The sequence below is a fragment of the Urocitellus parryii genome, chromosome 2 (genome assembly GCF_045843805.1).
Source record: "Urocitellus parryii isolate mUroPar1 chromosome 2, mUroPar1.hap1, whole genome shotgun sequence".
Lineage (NCBI taxonomy): Eukaryota > Metazoa > Chordata > Mammalia > Rodentia > Sciuridae > Urocitellus > Urocitellus parryii.
In genome coordinates this window covers 84,017,530-84,030,841 of record NC_135532.1, presented here as the reverse complement: position 1 = coordinate 84,030,841, position 13,312 = coordinate 84,017,530, and the positions used below count along the sequence as shown (strand labels likewise).

The window sequence follows — 13,312 nt, the reverse complement described above, 5'->3', positions numbered from 1 at the left end:
ACCACTGTATTTGGCTGATGTTTGCTCTGAACTTTTATTCATCAAGCAAAGAGCTGCACTGTTCCATCATGTATGTCACTGAGTGATGACACCTTTCTAGCACAAAACTACCTGGAGAACAAGGTAATGCCACTTGAGCAAATGGGGCTTGAATTGTGGATGAATAAAGAGCAAGTATCATCCGCAGGTCATGTCCACACTGAGACAATGCCTGTGTTTCTGTGAACACCTGTTCAAGGGCAGAACTGGGTTCTGCCTGGGCAGACTGCTATCTGTCTGACCCACCAGGAAACTGGTGCTGAAGTGTCTGATATGTGCCCCCTGCATGTTAGGATGTATCACTCCACTGCCCTTGAATCAGTGTACTTATCAATGAGGAGAATACCCTAGAAAGGCCAAGAAGAAGTCAAAACCTGTAAGAGAAAGAATTCAGAAAAAGCCTAAAAGGACAAAGGGCAGAAACAAAACCAAGGGTCAAGGCAAGAGAAGGTAATTGAAAAAAGCACAGGTTGGGTATCCTTTATCTAAAATGTTTGGGATTTTCAGATTTTCCAAGTTTGGATTGTTTTGGATTTTGGAATGTTTGTGTGACTGTAACAATTCTGCATCCCTAATCCAAAATTTTGAAATCCAAAATGCTTCAAAATCTCAAACTACAGTTAGCCAACAGAGTACTAACTGGAGAACAGGATAGTGAGAATAGGATAGTAACTCTGGTAATTCACAGGGTAGAACAGAAAAGAGGGCTAGAGAGTTCTACAGTTGTTGTTGTTTATATTTAATTGTTGATAATATTTATTTCAAAAAAAAATGTGCTCACTAGCACACCTGACCTGGAGGAGAACAGGACCATGTCTGCTGGAAGATACTGTCCATTGAGAACCTTCACGATGTCTCCCACTGCCACCTACAGAAAGGGACAAGGACAGAGAGGCACAAAAGAAAAGAAAGCACAAATGTGAGCAGGGTAGTTAAATAAATGAAGAAGAAAGTTATTATATAACTAAACCATGTCTAGCAACAGCAAAAGGAAAATGCTTCCACACAACCTGGAACACAGTCAGCCCTCCAAGTCTGTGGGTTCTGCAGCACTAGATTCAAGCAACTAAGGATCAAAAATTGACGGGGCGGGGGGGGGGTGCCTGTACTTAATATATACATTTTTCTTGTCATTATCTCCTAAGATTTACTGTATAACACTATTTACATAGCATTTACATTTTACTAGGTCATCTAGAGATGTATATGGGAGGTTTATTTAAAGTATATGGGAGGATGTACTTGTGTTCTATGCAAATGATACACTATTTTATATCAGAGCATCAGTGGATTGGGGTATCTATGGGGCATCCTGGAACCAATCCTCATGGATACTGAGGGACAACTTGCATCACCATTTCATGAAAAAGAAAAAAAGAAATGGAGAAAAGAGGTGCATCTGAACAATTATGAACATTACATTTTCTTACAATTATCTATTTGTCAACTAGTACTCCAGGATAGGCTATAGTCTTCCAAAAGCCTCCTGGGTAAGTGTCTAAAAATCACTTAAATAATTTCAGAAGAAGCACCAACTTAGAAAGACTGTGGGCTTTCCAATCAAGCAAGCACAGGCGCAAGTCCCAAATTCAGAGACACATACTAGTTCTATGACTGTGACAAGCTGCCTCACCTCCCAGGGCTCCAGAACCCTCACTTCTAAAATGGGAAAAGAATACCACTGGCTCTTAAGGTGGCATATACAGCATCTGGCACAAAATTGGTACATGAGTGTAGTCCCACTCAGCATGTGTGTCACTGAATGGACATCGTCAGTGACAAAGTCAAGGGAATTAGAATTCTCTGATGACATCTAAAAAGAAGACCAAGTATTACAAAATTGCAAAATGCAAAATGGGTACTTAATGTTTCCTGTTTCCTATTCTAACCATATCATTATTATTCTTTTAGAAACTTATATGATATAATACTTGTGAAAAATTACTAGATTATATAAACTAGCAGGTACCACTTTCTATTTTCTTTCAGGGAGGTAGGGGGTGACACAGTGATAGAGCATTTGCCTAGCTTGTACAAAGATTGGGTTTAATCCTAAACACTGCAAAAACAAAAACTACTATTGAGAGAAGAAACAGTTCTCTGAAAGGTGTTCTATTAGTGTTGTGAACTGCTGTCAAAGTGTGGGAGGAAGTCTAATTGGGTTCAACATAGACAAGGATGGTAAAAATTAATTTTTAGAACCCTGTGCATTTACAGTTAGTACCAAGTTCAAAGACATAAGTTAGTATTCAATTTAAAGGCAAAAGAAAGGCATATAATTAAAGTATATTCCAAGATAAAGCGAAGTTAAAGAATCGTTGCTACAGAGCTATTTTAACAATCATCAGCACAAAAAGCAAGGGATATTTATGTAAATTTAAAGTACTTTTTAAAACTAAAAATAATTTATTCAGTTTAATTACATAGAAAAATCAGAAGCAGCAATTAACTTGAGAAAACACTAGAAAGAAAAATTAGTCCTTATTTCAAAAAAATTTTTTAAAAAGACTTTTATTTCCTAATTCAAACGGGGAAGACAAGGGAAATTACGGCTTTCTCTCACCTTTATTTCTAAATTTAAATATATATTTTTTTCTAGTAATCAAGTATTAAGAAGTTTCAGGGCTGGGGATTTAGCTCAGTTGGTAGAGTGCTTGCCTTGCACGCACAAGGCCATGGGTTCAATCCCTAGCACCACAAAAAAAGAGAGAGAGAGAGAAAGAGAAAGAAGTTTCATGTTAGTGAGAAACTACTTACCTGGGAATCTGCTTCAAAATGATTTTCTATTTGATATTCTTATACATGATTGCCCCTTGCATATGTGATACTATCTAAAAGAATTAATACAGTGGAAAAGAAACCATTCCAGGCCCCCAAAAGAATTAATACAGTGGAAAAGAAACCATTCCAGGCCCCCAAGTTCACTCTAGCCTCAGAGGATTCTTCAAGTCTCTTACTGATGAAGGAGGCAGAAAACGCTCAGTGGTGACCAGAGCTGTTGAGATCTAGCTGAAGGCTGCCTGTCCAGTTCCACCCCAGGAGCTTGCTGCTTGAGCCTCGACACATTTTGGATTAGAGTTATTGCTTTGGATACCAATGTTCTCTCCCATATCCCCATGCTCACTCTTTGGATACCAATGTTCTCTCCCATATCCCCATGCTCACTCTGAACTCTACTAAGTTGTACAGCTGTGCCTGGTCCTCCCCAACAACTCAGTTCCACACCCTCTTCCTTGAACATCTCTTGAGAAAATCCTTGCCTGACTAGAACCAATCACTCCAGATTAACTGCCCCCTGAAGGTGATCCCAAGGCACCTGCACACGCCCTGGAGAATTCAGCATGCCAACTGTCTCTCCACTACACCAGTTCTGGAGTGTGCACCCCACTTTATCCCCATCAACCTCTTCCCATAAACTTGTTAAAAATGCAAATTCTAGAACCCAGTGTATCACAAAATCTTGGAGGGGGGCCAGATCTGTGTTTGATCTGACTCTGAGGTGATAGAATGCTGGCCAAGTGTTGTGGGCCACTGCACAAGAAGGGCAGGGGCCATGCTCTATTCTTCCTGGGCTAAGGACCTATAAACAAATAAAATGCATTTTAAATTTGAAATAAAGTTGCATGTGGCAAGGTATTCAACAGGTGTGTTGTTGCTGTTGGTATTTTTCTCCCAAAAGTGTATGGGGAAATAAAAATGAGCTTTAGGAAACTTTGAGGCCATCAACTTCTTTTTTTTTTTTTTTAAGAGAGAGAGAGAGTGTTAGTTAGTTTCAATATTTATTTTTAGTTTTCAGCGGACACAACATCTTTGTTTGTATGTGGTGCTGAGGATCGAACCCGGGCCGCACGCATGCCAGGGGAGCGCGCTACCGCTTGAGCCACATCCCCAGCCCCCAGGCCATCAACTTCTGAACCCAAAACTCTGTGACCATCATTCCATCTCCCACTGTTTTAAGTAACATCAGACAATACAGAACCAAATTACTCTTCACTCTGGCCACTATTAACATTCTGTTAGGATTTGGATATGAAGTGTCCCCCAAAAGTTCCTGCGTTAATGAAGGAATGCTCAGAGGTGAAAGGATTGGATTATGACAGCTGTCATCTAATCGATCCACCCTAATTTGAATGAACAAACTGGGTAGTAATTGCAGGCAGGTGGGATACGGCTGGAGAAGGCGGGTCACCGAGGCTGTGCCCTGGAACAGTCCTCTTCCACGCAGCCCTCACCCCCTTCCCTCTCTCTGATTTCTGGCTCTGATGAATGGAGCAGCTGGCCTCCACCACACTCTTTGTGCCATGATGTCCTGCCTCACAGAACAATGGACTCGGCCAACTCTGGGCTGAAATCTCTGAAACCATGAGCCAAAATAAATGTTTCCTCCTTTAAGTTATTCTTGTCAGGTATTTTGGTCACAGTGATAGAAAGATGACGAACACAGAGCTTTTTCTGGGGAAGAAAAATAAAGGGGCAATTCCCCAGGGCCATGGGGACCCTTGACTTCCTACAGCACTAGCAGCATTTCTCTCCCCAAAGTCAACAATTTCTAATGTCTTGACCAAGAACTACCGCACTTCACTTGTAGATGACAGGGAGGCCAGTGAATGTGGGCAGCACAGGACCTCGAGAGATGGCTATAAAGGTGAAGGTGTTATGAAAAACACTATAAAGGGGAAATTTCTTTAAAAGGTGGTGGATCTTGTAAAAGTAAGCAAAAGTAAACAAAACCAAAGTGAAGGCTGCAATAACCATATCCTGGTCACTCTTTTCAGATATATAAGACCATAGGACATATTTAAAACATTGTTTGCTAATTGTTCAGCAATAAAAACTATTTTTAGTTGCCCTTCTAAAAAGCTGTTTTCTCTTGAAATCATCCGCTTTGATGAGACTAATGAGAGGACTAATGAGAAGCATCCCTCAGAAACATCTCTGATCCATTAAGAAGGTCCTCTTAACAGACTCGCTTAAAAAGCTAATTTTATCAGTTACAAAATATCAAGATAACAGACCAGATTTCTTCTATATTTCCTGTTCATTATTACAAACAACCAAAGACCCCCATTCTTGAAACTTCCCCATGTCACGCTTCCAGGAATATGGTCAGAAATCATTTCTTGCTACCATGAAGTTAAGAGCAGCAACCATTGTTCCTGTTCCTCTACCCCCATCTCAGAACCAAAACACAGGGTGTCCTACTCAAACTCTGTATTTAGTGATAACTCTTTCTCACCAATAATTATTAGAAATGAGAATCTCAAAGTTTAAAAAAAAACAACAACAACAACTCTAAACATTTGAATTTAGGTCAAGAGAATAACAGAAAATGTTTCTCACATTGGGTTTAGAAATGCTTTGAAATTTGAGAAATGAAGTTCACAGGTACATTCTAGAAGTGGCCAGAAACAGAGGAAACCCACATCAGCTCTCAGCAGATCTAATGGAAAAACTTATATAAAATGGAGATGACTTGACCTCAATGAAAACTTTATATTGTGTAATATGAACAATCCACTACAGATCTCTAAATCAACACCTTCCAGTATTATCTTTAAAATTAGTTTTTACCTCTTTCCATATAATGGTATGCCACATACCATTTCTTAGCACTGGAAAAGAAAAAATAAACACTGAGTCAGTTACGATTGGTGACAATCAAATAAAAGCAGCTTCCTAAAAATCCAAAAGGCTCCTTTTAAACTTCTATTTATTAATTCTAACATATCGTATCCTTTGACAGAAAAACATAACATCATTACCCCCCAAAATGGAGCCCCAACCTATATACTTTGTAACATACATACATTTCTGCAAACACGTAAATACTTATGTTTATATGTAAGTAAAATCTACTTATGCCAGGTACAGTGGCACATGCCTATAATTCCAGCAGCTCAGGAGGCTGAAGCAGGAAAAGTTCAAGTTCAAAGACAGCCTCAACAACTTAGTGAGGTTCTGAGCAACTTAGGGAGAAGCTGTCTCCAAAACAAAAATGGGCCAGGAATGTGGCTCGGTAGGTAAGCAGCCCTGGTTTAATCCCCGGTACCTACCCTCATTCCTCACCAAAAAAAAAAAAAAAAAAAATCTACTTATATTCCTCCCAGAAGCAGGAAAAAACAGATGTCAAACACACAATTACAACAACAATAAAAATAACCACAGCTAAAATAGCAAAACAATAAAAAGTAGAAAAAGGGAGGTAGGGAGATAGTATAAACCAGGGACATGAATACTTCAATGGATATAATCACAGTCTACTTCATGATAATTACAACCTTTTCTAAAATTCTAAAATACACAGTCCTTTTCAAATATTAATTATCAGGGCTAATATTATTTTTCTAACTTATCTCAGCACCATTAACTACTTACTTAAATGCAGGTCTTAGGCATACAACAATGTAGGAAAAAAATGATAGTCTCTGGTATCTTACCTATTGCTTTCTTTTTGTTAACTGCATTGTCTGCCTTGTGTCGTTTCTGTTACAGAAAGAAACAAATGATTCTTAGATTCAAAAGTTCCAAAAGAAAAACTGAAATATCAAACAATAAGGGGCAGAACCAGGTGCAGTGGTGCATGTCTGTAATTCCAGGTACTTAGGAGGCTAAGGCAGAATCTCAATTTCAAGATCAGCTTTGGTTGCCAAGCTGGCAGGACACACTTGTAATCCCAGCAACTCAGGAGGCTGAAGCAGGAGGATCACTGTATGGATCTAAGACACTGAGTACAAGTTATCTCCCCCAAAAAATACTATCACCAGTCTAAAGGCTGGTTAAGCTATTGCCCAATTCCCTGTATTGGACATATCATCCCAAGCAGCACATACATTATCAGTTGTAATCCAAAAAGCAAACACTTACAAAATCTTCTACAATCTCTTTGATGCCGGCAATTGTTAAAATAATGATGAATGGCACCAGGGTGGTATATCTTCCTGTTGGAGATACATCTGGAATTTGCTGTAAAAGACCACAAAAGGGAAGTTAGCACATTAAAATCCTCCATGATAAAAGAAAATATGGCACTTACAGCTCACTCTTTCACAGTGCCAGTCCATTTCTGTTATACAAAAAAAAAAAAAAAGATTGCTTTATTTTTAAAACTAGCTATGCATTTTGGATATTTTTTTAAATTTTACTCAATTGCTAATGTGTTTAAAACACAAGAGTTAAAAATATATCCCCTCAAGAACCATTTTTTCCATGCCTCTTTTACTAACTCAATTATCCTTAAGGCAATACCAAAAGAAGTCTCTCCTTCTACAAAAATCACATTTGTTGATACCATCAATGATTAGATTAGGGAAACAAACTATAAGCAACTATTGTAACACTTTTTCAAGTTAAGGAACCTGTTATCAAAATCTCCTTTTTTCATATAATTCAGGATGCAAATTTTAAGTACTTTTTAAAAGGCATTACCTGCAATAAGGCAATGAAGAGGAAGAAGGCATTAGCAGCTCTTCTAATCTGCTCATACAAGAATCGAGGTAGAAATGTCAACACACTGTACTTGGCTGTACTGTAAATGCAAAGAAAAATCCTACCATTAGTTACACATGAAAATCCTTTTTTAAAAAAAGAACAAAACAAAAGTTTTTAAAACTTTACAAGCAGTTTGTAAAAACATAATGTTTCAAAACTCAGGACAAGGAAGTTGCAGTGTGGACCTTCTCCTACAGACCTGTATTTTATAGAAGGGGACACCTGATCAGAACATCTCCCAAGGTGATCTTTGTGTTCAAACTTTGATACATACATGCTTGTTTAGTTTTCACATAGTGTAAGCAGGGACATCTGCCCGCCCCCATCTAGAAGCCATGAGCCACGTTAGGTATACACATGTACCTAACAGTTCAACGTGTCTGTCTGGATACACACCACTGATATTGTGTGCTGCAACCACACCTAAACAAATTCCATTCCTTCTATGCACCCATTAGTTGTTCACCTTTGCTCACATTTTGCTTCAGTTGAGACATCCTCTCCCTTCCACCTTACAAGCCTCTCCATGGTTAAAAAGTCTTTCCCATCTTATCCTCCCATGTCTTATATACTCATTAAATATGACCAAAGTCATAATGACTCTTTATTCTTCAAGTCCACCATGTGGTGTTTATCCCTTTGTCATGTAAGGTCTGCTTTGATTCATAAGGTACACCTCTGCATCCTCGGGTTCTGAATCCATGGATTCAACCAACCACAGATTGAAAATATCCAAAAAAGGAAAGTTATATCTCTATGGAACATGTCATTTTTCCTTGTCATTGTTCCCTAAATATCATAGTATAACAGTTATTTACATAGCATTTTCATTGTATTAGATATTGTAAGTCATCTAGAAATGATTTATAGTATAAGGGAAAATGTTATGAAGGTTCAATGAAAATACTACGCCATGTTATATGAAGGACTTACACATCCACAGATATTGGTATCTGAGGGGAACCCTGAAAGCAATCCTCCACAGATACTGAGAAATGGCTACATCTATTTCTCTAGCTCCAGAACAGATTATGAAAGCAGTAAGAATGTTCACTTCATCCCAATATGTTCCTGACACAGAGCACAATATGGTCAATGAACAATGAAATAAACCAAAGTTATAAACTGAAACCCTAAGAGGTAAAATAAACCATAAGTATATAAACTACCTACAGGTTTATTCAAGTACCTACTTAAAAATTAAAAGAAAGAGAGTCAAGTACTTATCTGATGCCTAGATCACTGTCTAAAAGCATGACTCTGAGCCCATCCTTAATTGAAATACATTCTAGCAAGATTATCTAGCAGGTTCCAAATGCACAACAAATAAGAAGCATCAAAAGAGAAGGACAAAGGGCTTAGGAGACAGCATGTACCAGGGGCACATGTACTAATATTAATATCTGACATCAACTAGTCCCAGAAAGACAAAATAAAACCAAAGCTGACAACTCAAGAAACACAAACGCCTGAGGTCAAATAATGTATCAAGAAATGGCCCCGTGTTGCATTTAATGCCACCACCTCAGAGAAGAGCTTCCCATGATACAACAGCCTGGCATTTCACGATTCACAGTGATCACAGTTGTCCTTAAAAAAAAAAAATCATTGTTGGCCTTCTGCCTAGGTGCTTGAGATGTATGATAAAATATATGAAGATCATTTTCAAAACAATTCAAACTTTAAAAATCCGACCCTTAAAGAGATATCACTGAATTAGCTCTAAGTGCTTACATGGATGGAGTCCCTCTATCCAACAGTATACTGGGATGTTATTGAAAAATTCTGCCAGACAGAATAAACTAGCTAACATCATGCACATCAAAGAGTAGGGAAAACATGCTAAACTTCTGTACAAGAGAGCTCACAGTACAGGAAGTCTTCTTAACTAGCACTTAGAGGACAAAGTCAAACGGAACACCTTCCATTCTGATGGCCATTCTGACCACTGAAATAAAGCAACCAATATCAGCAGGAAAGGAAGCAGGAAAGTTCACACACTCTTAGATAAGATAATAGAAAGTGTTTTGCAAGATAGTTTGAATACAACACTTTAACTTGAGACTCCATTTGCACAGCACACACACACAAACACGTGCACCTATATGCACACATACAGTTGGCACATGGCTCCTTCTAGGTGTGAACATTTTCCTCTTTAGTCAAAGGCTCAGCATGCTTAAGAGACCCACATTATGAAGGTGGAGAGCTGGTGAGGAAGGAGAGACAGGAAAACAAAAGTAGGGAAGGGAAGTGCACACTTACTTTCACTCTACTAGAAGTACAAAATGTTTTCATCTGAGATAGAATCATCATGATCAATAATTGAGAGAAGGGGCTGTAGCTCAGTGGCAGAGTGCTTGCCTAGCATGTGCGAGGCATTGGGTTCACTCCTTAGCACTGCATAAAAATAAACAAATAATATAAAGGCGTTCTGTCCATCTATAACTACAAAAATATTTTTAATATTTTTAAAAATTTAAAAGTATAGATATAATTGAGAGAAAATTCATGCAAGAGAGGGTTACTGTGTAGCATTAAAATAAAATGATTACCCAAATATACATTTGTCCCTCGGTATACAGAGGGAGTTGGTTCTAGGAACCCCTGCAGATACCACGAACCAGCTCCCCAGCAAGGACAACGCTCAAGGTGCAAGGACCCCAGTTTGAGTACTGAGAGTTTAGAGCAGTTCCTGGAGAGGTAAAAATTTCCTGTTTGAATTCAGTATAGCAGTTGAATCTTACACTACAAGATCTTACACTGTAAGAGATAATAAGGTGGGAAATGTAATAAGATGGGAGCATTAAACTGCAGAATGAAGGCGCTGCCTACCAGGCTGGTTTGTTCACCCTGATGAATCATGAATAAGTCACCCCCAAAAAGATTCCCACCCATGCACAAGTCAGGCTCCTCACTCCTGCACAGCTATTCACAGCAAGGAACACACGGCTGCATGTGAGGGTGAGGCATTGGGCAAGTGCTAGGGCCTGGGAATTGGGGAGAAATGACCCTGTGGAAACAGAAAACTTCCTGAGGTTTACTCAGTTTCCCCCTAAATGTCTGTTAGACCACCAGGTGATAGGAAGAATGGCGGTACTCATCACAAATCCATTACCCATCTATTTACCCATCCATCCTTCACAGATTTTTTTTTTTCTGAACCCAAGACCTCGACAGGCTAGGCAAATGTTGTTCCACTGAGCTGCACTCTAGACCCCCATTCAGTAGATATAGGCTGAGCCCCAAATGTGCATCAAGCACTGTGCTGGACTCTGAGATGCTGCAGGGAACTGAGTGGTCGAAAATCACACCCTAGTAAGACTGCATCACGAATGAGAAGGTTGATTGTTTTAAATGAATAAAGCACAGGAGAGGATAGAGAGCAATCAGTAGCATGGAGGGAAGCACAGCTTGGAAGGAGAATGTAGCTGGGGGCCAGGGTGCACTTTCAATACCCTGATCAGGGAGTTTCACTGAGAAAGTATCCTGGAGCTAAACCCTGAGAGAGGCAAAGAAGCAGGAATGATCCACATGGTTGCAGGGAAGAGCTTGCAGAGGAGGGAACAGCAAGTGCTCAAATGCTTAGAAGGGAGAGTTCCCATGTTCCTCCTGTTGGAGGGCTGGTGGGGAGGCCAATTTAGGTGAACACATGTGGAAGAGCACGAAGAGCACTGGAATTGAAGAGACGGGGGCAACACAGAGGTCCTCGTAGCTCATCTCCACGTGTAGCCTTTTTTCCTCCAGGAAGAGTAAGCCTCTGGAAGGTTCTAAGGAGAGGACTAGATTTAGCAATTACATCAATTCTGCAAACCCCTCCCATGAGGTCTTGCTCATCAGGGCTGGATCATTTCTGTCTATGTGGCACATGCTCCTCTTGGCAACTTCCAGGATTTGGCAAGTATGGGAAACAACTGATTAGAAAATAGGGCCTGCCAAAAATATGGGTGTGGGCCTACCTGACTTCACAAATCACAGAGAACTGCAGGAGTCTGAACTCCAGAACGCAGCAGAAAGCAAGAACCCACCCATAATCCTGGAGTCTGGTTTTCCAGCAATGAGAAAAACTGAAGTTGACAACTTGTCAACAACAAGCAGAGGCAAGTCTAGATTTTATTAACTGCTCAAAGTGTAAGTTCCCCTTAATACAAGCGTCCAGGAACACGGAACTCAACTGGCTTAATACTTATCTTCAGAATGTGAATAGTAAATCCACATCAGCATGTGAATACGGCCAGAAGCCACCCCCCCATTCTCCTGTGCTCCATGCAGAAGAATACTTCTTGTATCTGCCCAACAGACAGGAAATATTCAATATCTACTGAAAGAGCAAAATGACCCTTTTAAACCTCTCCACAGATGCTGACTTCATGTTCTGGAAGGCCTGCATTCTACCCAGCTCCCTGTAAGATACCATTCTTCTTCTCCTCTCAAATATTCACTCCACAAGGAATTTTGAATTGCTGCAAGTTGAAGATAAGAAGATTTACATTAAACATCCTAAGAAGGTTGCTCATGTCTTTATAAATAGCTTAATTCATTTATCCCGTAGAAGTGCATTAAACCAAAACCACAATTGAGAAGGAGAGCCAGACTGCTAAAATTAAAGGTCCTCCTCTGTGTTCCTCTGCCGCATCTAAGAATGACAATGTCACCCAAGAGGACATCTCAATGGACAGCAAAGTCTATGGCCTCCCCCCATCTAGCACTGACTCCTTTGCAAACATCCCTCCCAAATCATATTCTGTAAATCTCTTCAAATGTAAGAATTCCCACCAATAAACAGGGTCCATCCATGTTAGAATGTTAGAATATGATCACCATCCCAGAAATTTTCACTTGATTTAATTAAACTCCTGACATCTCATCAGCTATAAATAAAAGGCCAATAAATTCATTTGAGAACATTAAGATTTTATTTTCCAACTTTTTTTTTTGTTGTTGTTGTTCAAGTAACCAGAAAAAATGTGGGCTTTTTTTCCCCACATTTTTTATTGGTGATTGTAGCTGTCCACAATAATGGGATCTGTTGTTACATACATGCTCACAATCTAGCAATATAATTTGGCCAAAGCCACTCCCCAGCACCTTCTTCCTCCCTCCCTGTTATATTCCTATTTCTTAGTTCACAGTAGGACACAATGCCAGCTACTGCCTTATCTCATAGTCTGTTTCCAGAAGGAACTAATTGAACCAGGGCCGGTACTATAAACTCTGTAAATCTTTATAGCTCTTTAATACAGCTCACATAGGCTCCATTAGTCTATTCATTATAAAACACATCCATTTAGAAAAAGGGGGTTTATTACCGATTAATTATCTTATAATGCATCTTTGATCATAAGATCCTAAAGCAGAGACTACCCCTATAATTCCTGTTACATAGTGTGAGTGCCCTGTTGCAATTGATTTCCTAATCTGTTCTATTACTCAATGCATTATTCAAGAAACAACTCTGGATGTGAAATGCTTTACCTCAACACTTCTGTAGAAATATGAGCTCAGAAGAAGATAACATCTTGATCACTGAGAATTCTGCCAGGCAAATAGAGTGTGGATAAGTCTTGGATAACCAATTCTAAATGTGAGACGTTGGCTATTTATAGCTAATATCTTTAAATGTGACAGCACTGAAAAGTGGGTTTTACTCAAATGCTTTACAAGAAAAATGAGAACTTTATGATACAAAACTGAATAGAAATGAGTCGTGAGATTTACTTTATTTTGCTCTGCAGGCTCAAAGGATCATTACAAATGAGGATCGTTTTCAATAAGGAATCTATTT

General features: G+C 39.3%; 1 protein-coding gene across 2 annotated transcripts in view; it reads right to left on the bottom strand.

The window, feature by feature from the left end:
• The window catches only part of LOC113199601 (phospholipid-transporting ATPase IB), a 630,500-nt gene that overhangs the window by 451,039 nt on the left and 166,149 nt on the right, over nt 1–13,312 (bottom strand). For both annotated transcript variants that reach the window (XM_077793137.1, XM_077793139.1), the window contains exons 3-7: nt 7,465–7,564; nt 6,904–7,002; nt 6,477–6,522; nt 5,611–5,651; nt 834–907 (exon numbers count right to left, since the gene is read on the bottom strand). In XM_077793137.1, coding sequence (XP_077649263.1) covers nt 834–907; nt 5,611–5,651; nt 6,477–6,522; nt 6,904–7,002; nt 7,465–7,564 — 360 coding nt within the window. The remainder of the gene's footprint in view (nt 1–833; nt 908–5,610; nt 5,652–6,476; nt 6,523–6,903; nt 7,003–7,464; nt 7,565–13,312) is intronic.